The sequence below is a fragment of the Drosophila simulans genome, unplaced genomic scaffold, assembly GCF_016746395.2.
Source record: "Drosophila simulans strain w501 unplaced genomic scaffold, Prin_Dsim_3.1 Segkk87_quiver_pilon, whole genome shotgun sequence".
Taxonomy (NCBI): Eukaryota; Metazoa; Arthropoda; class Insecta; order Diptera; family Drosophilidae; genus Drosophila; species Drosophila simulans.
The window spans coordinates 779,378-799,695 of NW_025416883.1; the positions used below are offsets into that span (position 1 = coordinate 779,378).

The 20,318-nt window shown below is 39.0% G+C and overlaps 1 protein-coding gene across 6 annotated transcripts in view; it reads left to right on the forward strand.

The window, feature by feature from the left end:
- The window catches only part of LOC27207425 (proton-associated sugar transporter A), a 135,454-nt gene that overhangs the window by 89,041 nt on the left and 26,095 nt on the right, over positions 1-20,318 (forward strand). For 3 of the 6 annotated variants that reach the window (XM_039298337.2, XM_039298336.2, XM_039298335.2), the window contains exons 6-7: positions 5,337-5,770; positions 5,838-6,012. In XM_039298337.2, the coding sequence (XP_039154271.1) occupies positions 5,337-5,770; positions 5,838-6,012 (609 nt within the window). Of the gene's footprint in view, positions 1-4,839; positions 5,169-5,336; positions 5,771-5,837; positions 6,013-7,192; positions 8,067-20,318 lie in introns of those variants that run through there. The other 3 variants (XM_039298338.2, XR_005544909.2, XM_039298339.2) reach the window with 3 other exon arrangements.

Below are 20,318 nucleotides of genomic sequence, written 5' to 3' on the forward strand. Positions count from 1 at the left end.
TGAAAAATATTTCGCTCCATGAAGTCTCGCTATTTGGTCTGATATAAGGGGCAAGGGGTATCTGTCTGATACCGTATTAGAATTTAATTCTCTATAATCAACACACAAACGATGAGAGCCGTCCTTTTTGTTAACTAACATTATGGGACATGCAAAAGGTGAACAGCTTGGTTTCATAATGTTACACTCTAATAATTCATTAATTTTGTCTCGCACTTATTCCCTTTCATTTGGGCTAAGTCTATATGGTCGTCTTTGAACAGTTCTTTTTGGGTCAACTAATTTAATTTTCATTTCTCCCGAGCTAACTCTGGTCAATGGAATTCCGGCAATAAAAGATTTTGAGTATTTTTCCACTAAGCTTCTTAGTTTATCTCTGTCTTCACCAACAAGATCAGTATTTAACTCAGAAAATTTCTCATCATTAGAACAATAGTTTAAAGTTTTTGCTCTGACAATTTCAAATTTACCAGGTGATATTATAACATTAAATTCTGGAAACAATACTTCACGACCAATAATTATGTCATTTTTCAAATATATGTCATTAAAGACATGAAACAATATTTCGATACAATGATTGTTAAGTATTACGTTACTAAGTATCTGCAATGTGCTACAAATACTACCATTGCCAATACCTTTCAACATCACAACATTGTTAATTCTTTTACCAACTAATTTGCTACTTAGCTTTTGTTTAATTAAAGAACATTCCGCTCCAGAGTCAAACGTTGTTGAAAATGTCTCGCCTTGATGAACCATCTCTCCCTTGGGTTCGACAACCTCGCATAGTTCCAACCATTTCACTTGATGCGTGCCTTTGTCCTTTTTGGGCTTGCTGCAGTGTGTTGAAATATGACCGCTCTTGCCACAATTAAAACAAGTCACATCCGACTTTTGACGGTGACCAAAAGGGTTCCTGTCGTTGCTGTCCTTGGCATTAGACGAAAATTGCTGCTGCTGTTTAGCTCTACATTCGATCATCTTGTGACCGAGTTTTCCACAGAAATGGCATTTCATTGTTGAAAGTCGCTGGCGCTTTATGTCAGCTGGAGGCATTTCTTCTTGCGGAGTTTTCTTTCGTTTATTAAACGTAAATGCTTTAAGCTCAGTTTGTAATTCACTTCTTGTGCGCACATTTGAAGTAAATGTTAATCGTTGCAGCCTGCTATCTACATGAGCCAACTTAGCAAACGTCACAGAAACAGCTATTTCCTCCATCTCACGCCACTTCGTAATAAGCGACGTCATCATGCGACTAGCATAATTGGAGAGACATTCGCCGTCAGTTGGACAACCTGCTAGCATTGCTAAAAACATAGCCGCTGGAGTTTCCACACTAGTAAAACGTTGCACGAAAAGTTCCTTAAACTCGGCCCAAGATATTTCCGGATAGCATATTTGAGCAAACCACTGCGACGCGCTTCCTTCCATCGCTGCACTTAAAGCCATAACTAACGCGCTGCCTTTTATAGTTGATTCAGCCAAAATTATATTTGCCGTAGAGCACCACGCCGTTGCGTCTGCGCCATCAAGGTCCGCGTTGAATTTAGGTAACACCACAGTATTTTTGTTTGTTGTTTCGGATGCCGTTGATTTTATTGCTTTAACAAGTTCGATCAAGTTTTTATTTTGCATTTCCATTAAAACGCGCCACGGCCCATCTATTATGTTAGGCAGCGAGCCAGATCCCACTTCTGATGTCGGAGCACAATTATTATTCTCCATTTCGCGCAGCGAGTTTCGAACGCACCGAAGGTCTACACACAATTAATTTGTGTCACTCACTTCTTCTCCGTGCTAACCGTCGAACCACACTCGCCGCACAACCCGCCGCGCGCTGTAACGGGAGATGCCAAAGCTACAAAAATACAGCCGACCAATAACAACGCAGTATGCAAAAATGTAATATGATGAAATACCAATGATTTCCCCGAACTGATGGAATTTTTTAGCTGGCTTTATTTGGTCCGATCTTTACTCCTGCAACATAATGGCGGATGCGATTAATATGTTTTATACCGCAATTAAATCATTTTTTTACTCTTGTGTTCCGATGTACTATCCGTCAATCTCTAAACCTCCTTGGTTTAATAAAGAGTTGACACACCTAAGAAATGTAAAGTCCAGACTCTATATGAAATTTAAAAATACCGGTTCTCAGTCCATCCTTTGTAAATATTTAAGCGCTCGGTTAAACTTTACCGTGCTTAATGCTCAGTGCTACAAAAATTATTTAAAACGTTGTAAGTTCCAGTTTGCACAGGATCCGAAACAGTTTTATAATTTCGTTAGCACTAAGCGAAAATCAAGTTCTTACCCTTCATCGCTATTTTTTGAAAACTCAACGGTAACATCGGATCAGGCAATAGCCGATCTATTCGCCAAGTTTTTTCAAACAACATATTCAACTTTACCTCATTCCGAACAGCCATACTCTTATGCGGTATCTAAGTCGAATCTAATATTTTGCCCTATAAACGAAAGCTCACTGCTTAACGATCTTCAGCGTGAGAACCGGTCTATTCGCCAGGTCCCGATGGAATCCCTGGCTGTGTGCTCAGATTCTGTGCGGAAGCCTTGTGCAAGCCTCTACTGAAACTGTTTACCTTATCTTTGGAATCTTCACAATTCCCTCATATATGGAAGGAGTCCTTTGTGATTCCTCTTCACAAAAAAGGTAGCAAGCTGGATGCAAGCAATTACAGAGGAATCTCTAAATTGTCGGCTATCCCAAAACTTTTCGAAAATGTTATCACTCCTCATTTGCAGCACCTTTGTAGATCAATCATATCACCGTGTCAACACGGTTTTATGAAACGCAGATCTACAACCACTAACCTCTTGGAGCTAACTTCTTTCGTAATACAGGGTTTCAAAAATAATCTTCAAACAGATGTCATCTACACTGACTTCAGTAAAGCATTTGACTCTGTTAATCATTACCTTCTAATAAAAAAACTTGACCTTATAGGTTTCCCTGTTGATCTTCTAAATTGGATTTCAAGCTATCTGAATGGCAGGACACAACAAGTCCTCTTTAAAAATTCGTTATCTTCTATTCTCCGAGTCACATCCGGTGTCCCACAAGGAAGCCATCTTGGTCCGCTTCTTTTTACCTTATTCATTAACGACCTCCCCTTAATAATAAAACATTCGCGTGTACTTATGTACGCAGACGATGTTAAATTATGCCTCCAGTACAAGGACACTTCTTGCCATTTGGACTTACAATCCGATCTAGACCGATTTCAAATATGGTGCCGTGATAACATATTAGACTTAAATAGCTCCAAGTGTAAAGTTATGACCTTTTGTCGTGCCAACCCAATACGCACGACTTACACTCTAAGTGGGTGCTCTCTGGACAGAATAACACGAGTTGATGATCTTGGTGTTCTTCTGGACCCAAAACTTAAATTTTCTGACCATATTTCGTCTATTGTCAATAAGGCCAGGGGTGTGCTTGGTTTTATAAAAAGGTGGTCTAAAGAATTTGATGACCCTTACTTGACTAAAACCTTATTTATTTCGTTAGTCCGTCCGATTCTCGAGTACGGATCACCTGTTTGAAGTCCACAATACGCAGTCAACTCGGACCGCATTGAATCGGTCCAAAAAAACTTCTTACTTTTTGCCTTGCGGCGCCTAAATTGGGATGCAAACCGTATATTACCTCCTTATTCCAGTAGACTACTTTTAATTAATTTACCGTCCCTAGCTAACCGTAGAACTATGCTTGGAACAGTCTTTATTTGTAAGCTTATTCGTGGGGATGTTGAGAGTCCCGACTTGATTAGTCGGCTTAACTTCTCGGTTCCAAGTAGAGTCACTAGAAACTATATACCCCTTATCTTAAATCATTGTAGATCTAATTATGAGTTGCATGACCCTTACAGAGTTTTATGTTCTGACTATAATAGACTTTATCCTATTATCTGTAATCTTGACTCTCTGCCGCTATTAAAGCAATCCATTTTATCTTTTCTATTACATAATTAGATCCTACTAACACTAATATTTAACATAGTTATTAATTTCCTCGTTCCTATTCTATTTTTTATATCGCGTCTATATCTTCTCGCGAATCGAGCCGTACGATACACGGCAGCGCCCCTCGGTCGGTTGGGCGGGAGGTGTGGCCGTGGGACCCGTGCGAAAAAAAAAAAAAAAAAAAAAAAAAAAAAAAAATTATTATTCTTGTGAAATATTCTAGCACATCCACCAGCTTACAAAAGTATGCGCCGACATATATTTATATATATAGTGACGTATTTGGGTGGTCCAAACCAGCCACTTCTATTATCTCAAAGAAAACAGTAATGCACTCTAGTAATTTTCCATAATGTATCCCAGCTGCGCAGCATTCGTTTATCTTTGGCAGCGCAGCCGTTCTTGTAAACATCCTAAAGCCTGACCTAAGCAGATTTGACTGCCCCCTTTCAACACTTCCTAATCTTAAGAACCCAAGAGCGTGGCTCTCCCGAAATACAAATATTGTTCAAATACTGAGGCTTCTCCTCAATCCAATTTGCATTTGATTTTTAGTCTTAAGCTGAGATCCAAAGAATAAAGTCGTGAAACTATTTCTCCTAAAAACTATTTTTTTATTTCTTGGCGTTGTCCTTAGTCAACTGACGGGACATTAGTTCGACTCAAAAAAATGAAACAACAATTTTACTATATATATATACCCGCATCTGAAACATTTTTTGTCTGATTTTAGACTATCTTTTTATATGTGTAATTGTCCCTAGGAAATGGTTCTAAAATAAAAGATAAACGTAGACATCACTAGAATCTGCATTTTTAATCTCGACTCTTTCGCTTTTATAGCTCTGGGATTATTGCGTTCATACGGATAGACGGACTTGCCCATTATCCTGATCAAGAATATAAAAACTTTCAAGGGTCGGAAACGCTTTGTTTTACCTGTTCCCATATCCATGCGAATCAACCGCCTACGAGCGTTTTATGAGTCCCAATATCCCGACGTTTTTTTATTCGACGTCCACTAAAACCGAAAAAAACTGCCGCGACCAAATTTTTAAAAAATGTTTGGATATTATTTCATAATTTTATTAGTTTTGTAAATTTCTACCGATTCTAACACCCTAAAGCCCTTCCACACATGCCACATCGGGCAACTCGACTAGCATAAAAAGGTAACCTATCGAAAAACCAACATTGATTCGCTATTAAACGAACACCACATGAGGCCTTGACCACAAATATATTTTCATTTGTAACTACTACAATAGAAACCAACTATAAAGTCATTTTAATTGATAGTATAATTTCCATTGAAAAAACTGTTTTTTTCTTTTCGAAAGGTCACAACTGAAGATGACAATCCAAACATCAGTCTAGCTTATGGACTTGTTGACGACACGAGTTTTACCGAGGATTCTGAAACCATTCAAGAAAATGCATGTACACAAAACGGAGATTCAGAAAATGCCCAAAATACAATGGAAGTGGAATCTCTGAGTCACTATTTACTTTCTATTGTTTACATGCCGTTGTCATTAAAATTGATTTGCGTGACAAATCTTTTTTGTTGGATGGCGCACGTTTGTTATTCGCTATACTTTACGGATTTTGTTGGCGAAGCTGTTTTTAAAGGAGATCCCAAGGCCACTCTAGGCTCCCTTCCCCAGAAACGTTATGAAGAAGGAGTACGTTTTGGTTGCTGGGGCATGGCCATGTACTCCTTATCATGCTCTTTTTACTCGCTTGCAATTGAATATCTTATTAGGCGATTTAGGTGAGTGTTTTACAAAATTTAAAATATTTTAATTATGAATCTATTCGATTTGATTCTTTACAAAAAGGGCTAAAACGGTTTACGTTGGAGGACTTCTTGTCTATTGCATTGGAATGGCTTTAATGGCTTTAACTAGAGCCAAACTTAGTGTGATAGTTTTTAGTTGGACAGCAGGTATTATGTACTCTACACTATTCACAATGCCTTATCTTCTTGTGGCTCACTATCACAATGCTTCTACGGTAAGTATTTAAAGAAAATTCACCATTCATTCCTCTCAATGTATATAAATAACTTCTTAAGTAAACGCAAGTAAAATTAAAACAGCAAGAAAAAGCTATAGTCGAATTCACCGACTATTAGATACCTTTTACTCAGCTAGTGGAAATGCGAACGCGAAATTTCATACTTTTTCTGGGATATTGATAGATATTGGTGAATAAAATGGGAAAAAATTAACATTTTTCAAAAGTGTGGGCTTGGCAGCTTTGGGTGGTTAAATTTAGAAGATTTTAACGCCATAACACAGGTTTCTGCACTCAATGTGGAGGTATGATAAAGATAAAGATAAAAGATACCACTAAGCTTGCCTGATATGTCGATGTGAATAACTTGCCGTGGAGTGGTTACTTTAGGGATAGGATGCACATTTGTACGTTTCCTGAAGATGATTTAGAAAATCTGCATGTTATACAATTTTTAACATATCTCCAAAAGTATTTGGGCATGCCCTATCACAAGTCAATAGTAATCGTAACCGATTTCTCCCAGACCAGATCCATTATTGATTTATGTACCTGGTTAATAACCGACCATCTAAATCCACGAGCCCCTACTGCACACTGGGGTTTGTATGGAGTCGCGGCCAAAAATACTTCTAGTGGTAATAGCGCTTTGAAATTGATACTTTAAATTCTTTAAAATTTAAAAATTTTAAAAATGTTAAAAATAGGCGTGGTCGATAATATTTACGGCCACAGGAAGGCAAAAACAAAAAATACACCTTAAGGCATGCTACAATTTTTTTACTTGAAATATTATTATTATTATTATTATTATTCAATGTATTCAATGTATTGTTATTATTAAATGTATAAATTATTTATTTTAAAAATAAAAAACACAGCAAAACTAACTAATTCAGAAATTAAAATATAAGAATGGTGGCTAACTATATAACTAGTAAAGTTGTAGTGCTTCAACAGCGTGTTCTTACAATTTAATCATTTTCTAATAAATCACAGGTCGACAATAATAATTTCGACTTGTCATTCTTTTTTATTTTTATTTGACCTGTTATGTTAAGGGGTCTGATCTCAAAAGAAGTATTTTAATCAAATCAGTGTTCGTGAATATGCGAGACACCTTTCGGGTATGCTGCAGTCGGTATTTTTTAAATTTCCTTGTTGTTTTACTCTGCAGCTTCCTCTGAGAGCTCCCCAATCGATACCAACGCGTGATCTTTCACCTTCGGTCCATGAATTAAAATTTTATGAAGTGTAACTGGGAAATAGTACCATGGATAAATTTTGATTAATCGTTCTGCAGTACCAAATGGTTAGACTTTAAAAAAGATAAAATTCTTTAATGTGAATATACAAAATTTTACACACAACACAAATGACAAGAACACAACAGCGGCACAAACATAAAGGAATAGTAGTGATAGCGTCATAACTTATTCATGACAATACACAAAACGGTCACATACGTGAAGAAAACACGGATTATACTGAAATTGGGGGGTTTTGGGGGCAACATAGCTAAAACTTAAGCTAAGCATAGAAAAAACGTTCACAAAATACACAAAACAATTAGTTCAATTAAAATGTTTTCACAGGACAAAATGACATGCAGTTTATTATAAAAAACAACATAAAAAAACAATACCTTCAACTTTAAAATCCATTTTAAATCAATTTAGTCGCAGCACAATAGCAAAAGTTTGACCACTGAACAGTACAATTTTATTTTGAAAATAGCTGACAGACTGCTCACTACTTTGAGGAATTTTTCTGAAAGTCCCGTTACATATTTAGCAAAAACCGGTTCGCCACTTAGAAGTTTGGACTTTTTAGAGACAGTTGTCAAATACTTTGCAAAAATTTGTTATGATGGATTTTTTGATTTTTGGTCGCGTCCGTAGGTCAGTGTGGTCTATTGGTTCCCATTGCATGGGAAAAGCGTCAAAAAATACTTCTTGTTAATGTAGACACTTGAAACTTAGCACAAAATTTTAAAATTAGCAAAATTATATGAAAAAACAAGCCTGATCGGACCACTATATCATATAGCTGTCATATAAACGATCAGTTTGAAATTAAGTGTTAGTATGGAAAACTTTTTTGTTTTCAATTATATGGCAACGAAAACTTGGATTTCTACAAAAGAAATTAGTATATATAGTAAAATGGTTTTTGTTTTCGAGTCGAATAAATGATTCGTATTTGAATTCTACTATGCTAGTTTCAGTTAAATTCCATGTTAAAATTATAGTTGGCTCAACATAGTTAATAATTTCTTTTGTGGGAATTTAAATGAAATTTCACATTGTATTTTTACGTTTAATTATGTTTGTGATGCAATCATTATTTATTTCATCATTTTTATGATTGAAGATTTAATTTTTATTTTCGAAGTAAGACTCACGGTCCTAGCAATCCAACTGGTATCCGTTTTGATCACGATAAGGGATAATTTTAATTGTGTTGATCAGTGTTTGGTTAATGGGTATGTGTGATATGATTAGTAATTTGTTGTCTTTGAGATTCATCCCAGTTAATGTTTTAATGAGTATTACGTTTTGGCTGTTAACGTTATTTAATTTGTCGTAAGCAAGTAGTTTTGGGTTGAAAAGTCCTAATCGTGAAAGTAGCATGCCCATCTCTATGTATTCAATAAACTGCATAAGTCCGTATACCAGAGTGTCGATACTATTGCGATTATTCTCATACTTTTTAAGTCGTTGTAGTCCGTCGTTCATAAATTGTATAACATTGATCTTATATTTCCTGAAAATGCTTTCGATCATTCTCATCAAGTGTACCAAATAGGAATTTAAGAGATGAACCTTTTACGTTTAATAGTCCACGCTTCTGTCTATTTTTTTTGGTGAATAGTTATTCCGTTTAATTCTTTAAGTAATTTATTATACAGATATTTCATGCGGGGTGTGTCTGTGTTGTTTAGTACTTTATAAATAAGTAGTTAGTGTGTTAGTGTAATGGCTTTCTTTAAATAGCTTTGTCATTTTGTGGATACCTGGGTGCAAGAGTTTTCCATGTTATTGCAGTATGATTTCTTTGAATTCTGCATATGAATGCACGTAAAAAAATGAGTCTACGAATTATCTTTGTTATGTATTTATGATTTCTTTATGTGCTGCTTGTATAAGTTCAAAATCTACCTCACTCATAATGTACATGGTAATGCATTTGTAAATGAAATGGTTAAGCAAAAATTTTGTCATTTTATCGTAGAAGATTGTAATAATTGATTTACCAAAATAGGTTGACTTTCCACTTTATTTTGATATGTTTTAACGAATATGATTTGTTTTTTAAAAATATTTATTGGTGTTTCTGTTAAATGAATAAGTTTCCTTTTTTTTTTGTTTTTTTTTTTTAATTTATTTATTAAGGCATACGGGGAAGTCTAGAAGCCCCTTTGTGTCCTTCTTATCTATTAATTCAGCCCATTTGGGCTCGCCGGCTAACTATAGTTAGCTTTTTCAAATTTACAGTAATTTTACTACAATTACAAACCAATCACATATAACAAATAGGATTTAAGATAAGCGTCAGCTTCTGCGGACCCTTGTCAAAGGAGATCGGGTAATGAGATCCCTCGGTTGCCTTCTATTGAGCCTCCTTGGTGGGCGAGATCTGTTTAGAGCGCTGGCTAGCCGATTTCTGTGGCGCTCCAGCCTGTCATGGTATCTGCTCGAGTGCTGGTTTATTTCGTCTAATACCGTTGCTAGTTTCAGGTCTCTGTGCAGAGTGGTGTTTCGAACCAAACCAAGCCGGTGATGAGTCTTGCTACCTTATTTTGAATAGCCTAGATTCTTTTGATTTGGCTGTCGCATGCCAAGCCCCAGATTTGGCACCCATACTTCCAGTTTGGTGCTAAGATCTGTTTGTAAATTCCCAGCTTGTTAGATAGCGACAATTTACTGCGCGAACAAAGTAGCCAGTAGTGCTTCGCCACCTTAGCACGTAGGCGTTCTGATGCTGGTCACATGCTTAGAAAATGTGAGTCTGCGATCCAGAAGCACTCCAAGGTACTTTGCTGCGTTCGGCTGTGGAACGGGGCTTCCTCGATGTAGACGAGCGGTGGCGTTCTCAGCTTTAAAGTAAAGCAGACGTTGTTGGATTTACTGCTATTGATGCCAATGTTTCAACGTCTTGCCCATTCCGAGAACCGATATGCAAATTCCTGGATACCATCGGCTGCGTCGTGCTCGCATCGGGACCTGTAGGTGACGCTCACGTCATCGGCAAATGTGGCCAACATAGATTTCCCGTGGCTATACAGGCAGTAGAGCAGGGGGCCGAGGACACTACCTCGTGGAACACCAGCACAAAGCACAAAGAGATGCGCAAGTAAACCAAATCGGTTTGAGTGGCCGCCATATCTAGGTTCTGTAGACGAAGGGTTTTCCCCTTGTTTGCCGATGCTTGATTTGGATTTTTTCCTTTCAGTCTCCGGAGAAACACGAGACTTTCGCTTTATTTTTTAAAAGCGCTGCGGGGCAGCATATTAGGGGCTCGAGAGAACCTCAGTATCCAATGATTCATTAGCCGCAGCGGTTTCATTTAAAAAGTTCATACTGAAGTGTGCACCAAACCACCAGGGTTCTAGCCAGAACTTGAACCCTGGGATAGAGAAGCTTTAAGCTCGTAAACAGCTGTTTGTGCGATCGCGTGGCAGCTGGGCAGCGGAGCCCCAATTCGACTAAATTAACTTTTTATTTTTGAATGTAAATGTTTTACTTTCACTATTATTTCACTGTTAGTGACTTGGGGGGTCACTATTACACTATCACACTACGATATGTGCCAGTATTCTGGACTTGCCCATAGGTTTATTACCGCGAAAACTAATTTCACTTTATCCACTTTGTCAGGTGCGTATTGTTAGACACGAACCTTTTTGAGAAATATGTATAGATATCGAAAATATTAAAATAGCCCTTTCTACCTAACGGTTAACACACAAATTACAAAACTCAGGATGTTTTCAATAACGAAATTTTAATTAGATTTGAGAATATTACAAATCATATTAATAATGAACAAGTTCTAATAACAACATTCTTTGATGATATGCAAAATAAAATTTATAAACAAGAAAATATCATGGAAAATTGACCATATATAAATAGGATTAACTATAACTTAGAATTACTACTTAATCACCTGAACGATATAATTGAAAGCATATTATTAGCTTAAATAAATGAAATACCCAGATTTATATTAACCGAAAATTATTGTTACTGGAAAATCACAATATTACAATAAAAAACGAACAACACATTTACGATTTGTTAAAAATGAACACGTTAAGTTACGAAAATAACATTATTTTTATTATACAAATACCCGTTTTTGAAAGAGATAATTACAAATTAGCCAGACTAAATCCCTTACCAATTAATAATAAATACTTTGTTATGATTCCTGACTATTTAATATATAAGAATAATGTTAATAAATACTACTTGACACAAAACTGCCCCAAAGTAGACGACACTTTTATATGCAACAAAGACGCATATATCAACACACCGCAAAATGACACCTGCACTCAACAATTACTAGCCTCCAATAGCAGCTCCTGCAATGTGCAAGAGAGAGGCCCTGTCGCGGACGTATTCGAGGCGGACAAACGCTATATTTTCGCATTTAACTCCATTAATCTGAAGGCTCAGTTAAATAACAGCAGCAAAATCACTATAAATGGCTCAGCTATCATCAAATACGTGAACGAAACTATACGCATCAATGGCATAGAGTACGACAACGGAGTTGAGACAACCTTTGAGCACCTAGACCTCATCCTACCTCACCCTCTAAGAAATTACCAAGAATAAAACCGTTAAAGTACTGAGTTTACAAAACATTCACCTAAAGGCCATAGAATCATCAAATAAGGTTCTGACTATCCACCAATCCGCCACACAACATGCTTGGACCATTTACATTCTACTGAGTTCAGTCGCCATTCTCACTGCTGCTGCATGGCTGCATCGACGCACGAAAAACGTATTTCACATACAGGACGATCACCACTTGCCTATTTACGCTCCAACAATACCTTCGCTATGGCCGTCGCTTCAAACTAGTTACCACACCCCCTAAACCCCCACGCCTACACCACTGGGAACATCGACACCCATGGGCCCTCCGGTACAACGAAACATATAAACAAGTGTGTCAACATTACATTGTGTCGATCAGCATTGTACCAACATCCGGCCACACGCTGACGCCAACAGCAGCAAGACCAGACGACAAGAACGCTGACACAACATCAACCAGCGGCAGAACAATCTAGCATAACTCTTATACATAAGCCCCATGTACTTAGATTTTAGGTTTCATGAACAGAACGAAGGAAATATAAATTCACTCTTGATATTGAACTTAAAGCGTAAACTCGTCTTTATGAAAAATGTCCCATTCTATACAAGTGCCAACAACTTACAAAAGTAATACACCAGCAAACACCCAACATCTTTACTCCTGCGGACTAAATCCTGTTAACTCACCTCCCATTTTTCGAAAAACTGGAAGAACACTTTTTACAATTGGGCTTGTACGTGTCGGCTTGTCCGCGACCATAGCAGAATATCCTTCGTTCTGTTAAGCATTCCTGATAACGATGCCCCTTTTGGTGCAGTTGCAACAAGATACATCTATAGCAGATACAGCCATGTCCTCATCAAACTCGCCTTCCTCGGCTAATGTAACCTCGGAATCGGGCTGTGAAATGACATGAACATGTCTTCGAGAATTAGCTCTCCCTAGGACTGAAACAGGCTTGGACTTCGCAACCGTTTGTTTAACAATTTTTCGCGTTCTGACTAAATGACGTAAACATTTAACACCAGAAGTTTGGTCATATAATAATTCATGCTGAATATCAGTTAAAAGGTTTGATCGCAGAGTCTTCACTAATGCTGACTGGCTCATTGGCTCATCGCTCATCATCAAAAGACTTAATATTTCTTTTTTTTTTTTTTTTTTCTTTTTATTTATTGAATCTTCTTGTATAAGAACTAACAATAAGTTTAAAAATCTTAACTATAACAAGTATTTTTTGAACAGTTGTATTATTTTTCCAACTGTTCTATGATTAAACGGCCCTAATAATTTATTCGCTGGGTTGGTAGGTCCTTTCGCCGGAGACGGGAACGGCTGCTGAGCTGGATTAGACCTCGCGCTAGGTGGTTGGGGTGCGTGTAAAGCTTGCTATGGTATTTTTCCTTAAGTTCCGTGATTGCGTTGGTAACTGATGGGATATTTAAGTCTCTTTGGATGTTTTCACTCCGAACGTACCACGGTGCCCCAGTGATGGTTCTCAGAATCTCTGATTGTGCTCGCTGTATGATGTCAATATTGCTGTTGCTGGCATTGCCCCATAACTGTGAGCCATAGGTCCAGATAGGTTTCAATATAGAATTGTAGAGCAAGACCTTGTGATCTAAGCTGAGCGGAGAACCAGAGTTGATGAGCCAGTGTAACTTGTTGGCTTTGAGTTTAAGTTGGGTTTTTTTGGCTTCAATGTGCCTGCGCCATGTGAGTCTTCTGTCAAGGTGTACTCCTAGGTACGCTATCTCATCTGCTTTCAGGAGTGGTATGTTGTTCAACAAAAGCGGAGGACAGTCTTGTCTGTTTAGCGTAAACGTCACGTGCTTGCATTTTTGCTCGTTTACTTTTATTCGCCAGTCAGAGAGCCACTTCTCAATGTCGATGAGGTACAGTGCCAACTGTGCTGTAGCTTGGATAGGGGACCTTGAACGGCTAAGGATAGCTGTGTCGTCGGCAAATGTGGATACCGTTAAGCGACTATTTGTAGGGATGTCGGCTGTATAGATGAGGTATAAGGTTGGCCCAAGAACGCTGCCTTGGGGGACTCCAGCCTCAATTGTATGATCAGTGAAAGTGGCAGTGTTGCACCGCACTGCAAACTTTCTGTCATAGAGGTAAGACTTTAGAAGTTTGTGTGTGCATTCGGGTAGGGATGTTTTAATTTTAAACATTAGGCTGTCGAGCCAGACTCTGTCGAATGCTTGGGATACGTCTAAAAATACTGCTGTACAGTATTCGCGATATTCAAATGCAGTTCTTATTTCCGTTGTAATACGATTCACCTGTTCTATGGTTCCATGGCTTTCGCGAAATCCAAATTGGTGGGCTGGGATTATATTGTGGTATATCAGATGTTGATTAAGTCGGATCAGCAGGCATTTTTCGAATAGTTTCGAAGTACATGAGAGTAGACTTATTGGTCTGTAAGATGAAGCGACTGTGTGGTTCTTACCAGGCTTTGGAATCATTATGATAATCGACCTCTTCCATCGTTGTGAAAAGTAACCAAGTTTGGTGATGGCATTAAAGAGCTTGGTTATGTAGCGAACTGCAGAATGTGGCAGCTGGATGATCATTTCCGGTGTTATAAGGTCGCAGCCGGGGGAGTTTTTCGGGCTGAGATTGACTTTAATTATTTTAGTTACTTCTTTAGGACGAAACACAATTGGGGTGTGTTGCTGGTGGCGGTTTACGGGATAGGTAGCGCGAATGTGCTAGTAGCCTGGTTTGGCGTGAACACATTTTGTAGGTGAGCGGCAAATGTGGTGGCTCTGTCTTCATCACTACGGGCCCAGCCACCTGAGGGGGGCAGTATACGGCCGCTAGTGTAAGGAGAGTGTTGTCATCCGCAAATTCTTTGTAAAAGTGGTGCTTCATACGGTTCCTTATGAGTATGGCGGTGCCACCGTGTGCTTTTCCGTCGGGATGATTTGTACCGTAGAAATGGTAGTCTCTTATTTGAAAATTGTATTTGCTTGTGAGATGAGTTTCCGAAAGAAGCATTACGTCGATATGCTTCTCATGCAGGAATTGAGCTAGCTCAAGTTTGCGCTGTGAGACGCCATTGGCGTTCCACGTAGCTATGCGTAAGGTAGCCATTATTTATTTGATTGTTGGGCTACAAGCATTTGTATCAAAAGGTTTTGATTACGCATCATGTCTTGAATGGTTGTCTTCATAAATGTCATAAATTCCATCATGCTCTGTTGTAAGGCTTGCATCATAGCTTCAGTTTTTGTTTCCTGCTGCGCAGCTGGGTTATAGTTTTGTTGTGTGTCTAATTTAGTGTGCACTTCATGTGGAGTTCGGGAATTTTGGGTTGGAGGCGTCATACCTGATTTTAAAACGTTTGCAAATGTTGTCTTGTTAGTGTTGGATGTAGGCCAGGGAGCGAAACTTGCTGCTTTCGAGAAAATTATTTCAGGATTTGTCTCTGATGGTATCAGCGTAGCTGTTCCTTGGTGTGCCCGCGCCGTGTTCATTCTTTTGTGAAGACAGATTTTCAGCTCTGTGTAGATTGGACAGCCTCTGTAGTTTGCTGTGTGATTGCCCCCACAGTTATTGCATTTTTTCTCGCATGCATTTTTTTGTTAGTTTGACACTGTTTGGAGTCGTGGAGATCTCCACAGACCACGCACACCGGGCGAAGTGTACAATACGACCTCGTGTGGCCATACTCTTGGCAGTTTGTACATTGTACAGGAGCGTTACGTTTGTGCGGCTCTTCTACCGTGATCCTACGGTGCAGAAGGAGCTGGAGTTTGTAAATTGGGTGAACCTCGTTTTTTCTAGGAGGCTTGTTTTCTGGTTCAAGCTCAATCTTGAAGAGTGGTTGGGGCTGCCTGTTTCTGTTTTTGATATTGAACACGATTTTGGCGTAAAATCCCTTTTCCTTTAGCGCCTCAGTTATCTCTTCGGGCGTAACATCAGACTCAATGCCCTTCAGGACTACTTGCAGGCCCTTGCTGCTTTTAAGCTGGTAGGTGTAGAAGCCTATTTTTTGTGCGGTAAAATAGTTTGTGACTTTTCTGTAGTTGTCCTCCGTTTTCGTCTGAAGTTTGATTTCATTGATAGTACCTCTTACGAGGGGAATTATATGAAAGCTATCTTTTCCAATAAGGGCAATCAAAGTATTTACAAAACCGCTTGTGCTATTCTCGCGGATGTATATTGGCGGAGGTTTTGTTTTCTTCGGTTCGATATCAACGGATCCCAGCGGTACGTCCTCAGCGGTATCTACCAGCAAGGCAAATTTGTTGGTATTTGCAGGGGCTACATTTTTGATCAAGGTAGAGTTGTCGCGTGTATTTTTCGGCTTGTTTTCCAGATCTGATTTTTCCGGGCTGAGCTTTCGCTTTATTGTAATGTAGCGGTCCATTCCAGACTGCCAGGTCGACCCAGCTTTTTTGTTTACGTTTTCGTTTTGTCTTGCTGGTAGTGCAGCAGTACCGTTTATTGCTTGCGGTTTTGCTTTCGCTGACTCAGTCTGAGCGTGAGCGGGTGCAGCCGATGACGAGGTAGAGCGGGCTGTCGGTCTATCTCCAGCTGTTGTTGTTGGAGGTAGCGGGGCTTCTGTCGGAGCTAAGAGAGCGGGGGAGCAGGAGCGCGCCCTTTCTTGATTTGTTGGTAGAAGAAGGTTTCTTGGGCTATGGGTTATTGACCGCTCGATGTCTGCGTTTGGGATTGTCGGTGAGACGTAGGAGAAGTACGCGTTGTTGCGTTGAATTGAGAGCCGACGTTCGTCTTGCTCGCGCTGTCGCTGAGCGCGAGTGTCGTTCTGACTCATAGTTTTATAATTTAAGATAACAAATCACTATATATTTAAGCGATCTTGCATCGCATAGAGCGTCTCTTTCGCTTTCGGATTTTTTATTTAGTTTACTTTATTTGGCGTTCACTTCACTCAAAACAACCGATTTTGTGCGGAGCTCGATAAAAACGTCTTCACACTTCGGCGGTCAAACGCGAACCAAAGACTTAATATGACGCTGTTTTCTGAGTTCCATTTCAGTCAGAAAATTCCTATCTGTTCGGTCATCTTTAAATTGTTGAATTGAATTAAATTGTTAAAATAAATTGTTAGCATAAATCTTTATAGTGCACTTGAGATACACTCTTATGGTAGCGCCAAAACCATTCACTGGTGAAAGGTTACTGGCATAAAATTAAAATTTCAGCCTAAGGTTTGCTTTGTTAACGCTTCCACGCGATATATGAAATCCTTCATAGACATTCCTGACTTCCCAGAGAATCTAAGATTCTGTTTGGTTATGCAGCCTGCAGCCAGCAGCAGCTTTAAATAAATTTTTTTTTTTTTTTTTGATGTTTTGCTTATTTATTGAATCTTTCCTTTTACTTAAGAGACTAACAATAAGTTTTCAAATCTTATTCTAAACTAACTAAATATCATTTTATGAAATGATTCGTGCTGTGTGGCCTAACAAATTTAACGCTGGGCTGATTTGTCGTTCGGGTTCGGCTTTGGCTGCATACTCGAATAAGTTTTCTTGCAAGAGGATTTGAGAGAGAGATTTGGATGTGAGGCTAGTTTTTTAATGTATTTTACTTTCTTCTCTGATTGTCGCAATGACAAGATTTATTTGTAAGTCTCTGTGTATATTCTCGTTCCGAAGATACCATGGAGCTCTAGTAATGATTCTCAGAATCCTAGACTGTGCTCGCTGTACTATGTCGATGTTGCTTCTCGATGCGTTGCCCCATAGCTCGGAGCCATAGGTCCATATGGGTTTTAAGCCGGAGTTATATAAGAGGACTTTGTACTCCAAGCGTAGGTGAGAGCGAACGTTTATAAGCCAGTGTAGATCCCTTGCTTTTAGTCTGAGGTGCGTCGTCTTGGCCTCTATGTGTTTCCGCCAGGTGAGCCGCTTGTCCAGATGAATACCTCAGTATGTTACGTTATCGGCTTGTGGGATGCGCGTGTTGTTCATTACCAAGGGCGGGCAGGTTTGTTTGTTTGTTTAGGGTAAATGTTACCTGTTTGCACTTTCCTTCGTTTACTCGTATGCGCCCGTTTGCAAGCCATTGTTCTACACAAGTTAGATGGCGTGCTGGTTGCATCGTAGCTTTTACTGCTCATCTGGATCGACTTAGTATTGCAGTGTCATCAGCGAATGTGGATATCGTTAGCTGGTGGTTTATTAGGATGTCAGCCGTGTTTACGGTGTATAGAATTGGGCCCAGAAGACCGCATCTGACCGCGAACACTCTTTTATATAGGTAAGACTTTAGAAGCTTATGTATGTTTTGAGGCAGCAGTTTGATAATTTTAAACATAAGTCCATTCAGCCATACTCTATCGAATGCTTGTGCAACGTCTAAGAAGAGAGCTGTGCAATATTCACGGTGTTCAAAGGCAGTGCGAATTTCTGTTGTGATGCGGTTAACCTGTTCAATGGCTCCATGTTTTGCCCGAAAACCAAATTGGTGCGATGGGAGTGTGTTGTGTGTTTTGAGGTAGGGGCTGATGCGTAGCAGCAACACTTTTTCAAATAGCTTGGATAGACAAGTAAGTGAGCTTATTGGCCTGTATGATGATGGCTGTGTCTTTCCCAGGCTTAGGGATCATAATTATAATTGATTATTTCCACTTTTGAGGTAAGTATCCAATTTTAGTGGCTGTGGGTTTGGTTGAAATACTTTTTTTTTCTTTTTTTTTTCACGGGTCCCACGGCCACACCTCCCGCCCAACCGACCGAGGGGCGCTGCCGTGTATCGTACGGCTCGATTCGCGACAAGATATAGACGCGATATAAAAAAGAGAACAGGAACGAGGAAATGAATATAATGTGAAATAACTATGTTAAATATTAGTGTTAGTAGGATCTAATTATGTAGTAGAAAAGATAAAATCGATTGCTTTAATAGCGGCAGAGAGTCAAGATTACAGATAATAGGATAAAGTCTATTATAGTCAGAACATAAAACTCTGTAGAAGTCATGCAACTCATAATTAGATCTACAATGATTTAAGATAAGTATATAGTATATATATAGTTTCTAGTGACTCTACTTGGAACCGAGAAGTTAAGCCGACTAATCAAGTCGGGACTCTCAACATCCCCACGAATAAGCTTACGAATAAAGACTGTTCCAAGCATAGTTCTACGGTTAGCTAGGGACGGTAAATTAATTATAAGTAGTCTACTGGAATAAGGAGGTAATATACGGTTTGCATCCCAATTTAGGCGCCGCAAGGCAAAAAGTAAGAAGTTTTTTTGGACCGATTCAATGCGGTCCGAGTTGACTCCGTATTGTGGACTTCAAACAGGTGATCCGTACTCGAGAATCGGACGGACTAACGAAATAAATAAGGTTTTAGTCAAGTAAGGGTCATCAAATTCTTTAGACCACCTTTTTATAAAACCAAGCACACCCCTGGCCTTATTGACAATAGACGAAATATGGTCAGAAAATTTTAGTTTTGGGTCCAGAACACCTCGTGTTATTCTGTCCAGAGAGCACCCACTTACAGTGTAAGTCGTGCGTATTGGGTTGGCACGACAAAAGGTCATAACTTTACACTTGGAGCCATTTAAGTCTAATATGTTATCACGGCACCATATTTGAAATCGGTCTAGATCGGATTGTAAGTCCAAATGGCTCGAAGTGTCCTTGTGCTGGAGGCATAATTTAACATCGTCTGCGTACATAAGTACACGCGAATGTTTTATTACTAAGGGGAGGTTGTTAATAAATAAGGTAAAAAGAAGCGGACCAAGGTGGCTCCCTTGTGGGACACCGGATGTGACTCGGAGAATAGAAGATAAAGAATTTTTAAAGAGGACTTGTTGTGTCCTGCCATTCAGATAGCTTAAATTCCAATTTAGAAGATCAACAGGGCCTAATAGATCAAGTTTCCTTACAAGAAGGTAATTATTAACAGAGTCAAATGCTTTATTAAAGTCAGTGTAGATGACATCTGTTTGAAGATTATTTTTGAAATCCTGTATTACAAAAGAAGTTAGCTCCAATAGGTTAGTGGTTGTAGATCTGCGTTTCATAAAAGCGTGTAGACACGGTGATATGATTGATCTACAAAGGTGCTGCAAATGAGGAGTGATAACATTTTCGAAAAGTTTTGGGATAGCCGACAATTTAGAGATTCCTCTGTAATTGCTTGCATCCAGCTTCCTACCTTTTTTATGAAGAGGAATCACAAAGGACTCCTTCCCTATATGAGGGAACTGTTAAGATTCCAGAGATAAGGTAAACAGTTTCAGTAGAGGCTTGCACAAGGCTTCCGCAAAGAGTCTGGTCTGAGCACACAGCCAAGGATTCCATCGGGACCTGGCGAATAGACCGGTTTAACACGCTGAAGATCGTTAAGCACTGAGCTTTCCTTTATAGTGGGGCAGAATATTAGATGGCTGTTCGGAATAAGGTAAAGTAGAATATGTTGTTTGAAAAAACTTGGCGAATAGATCGGCTATTGC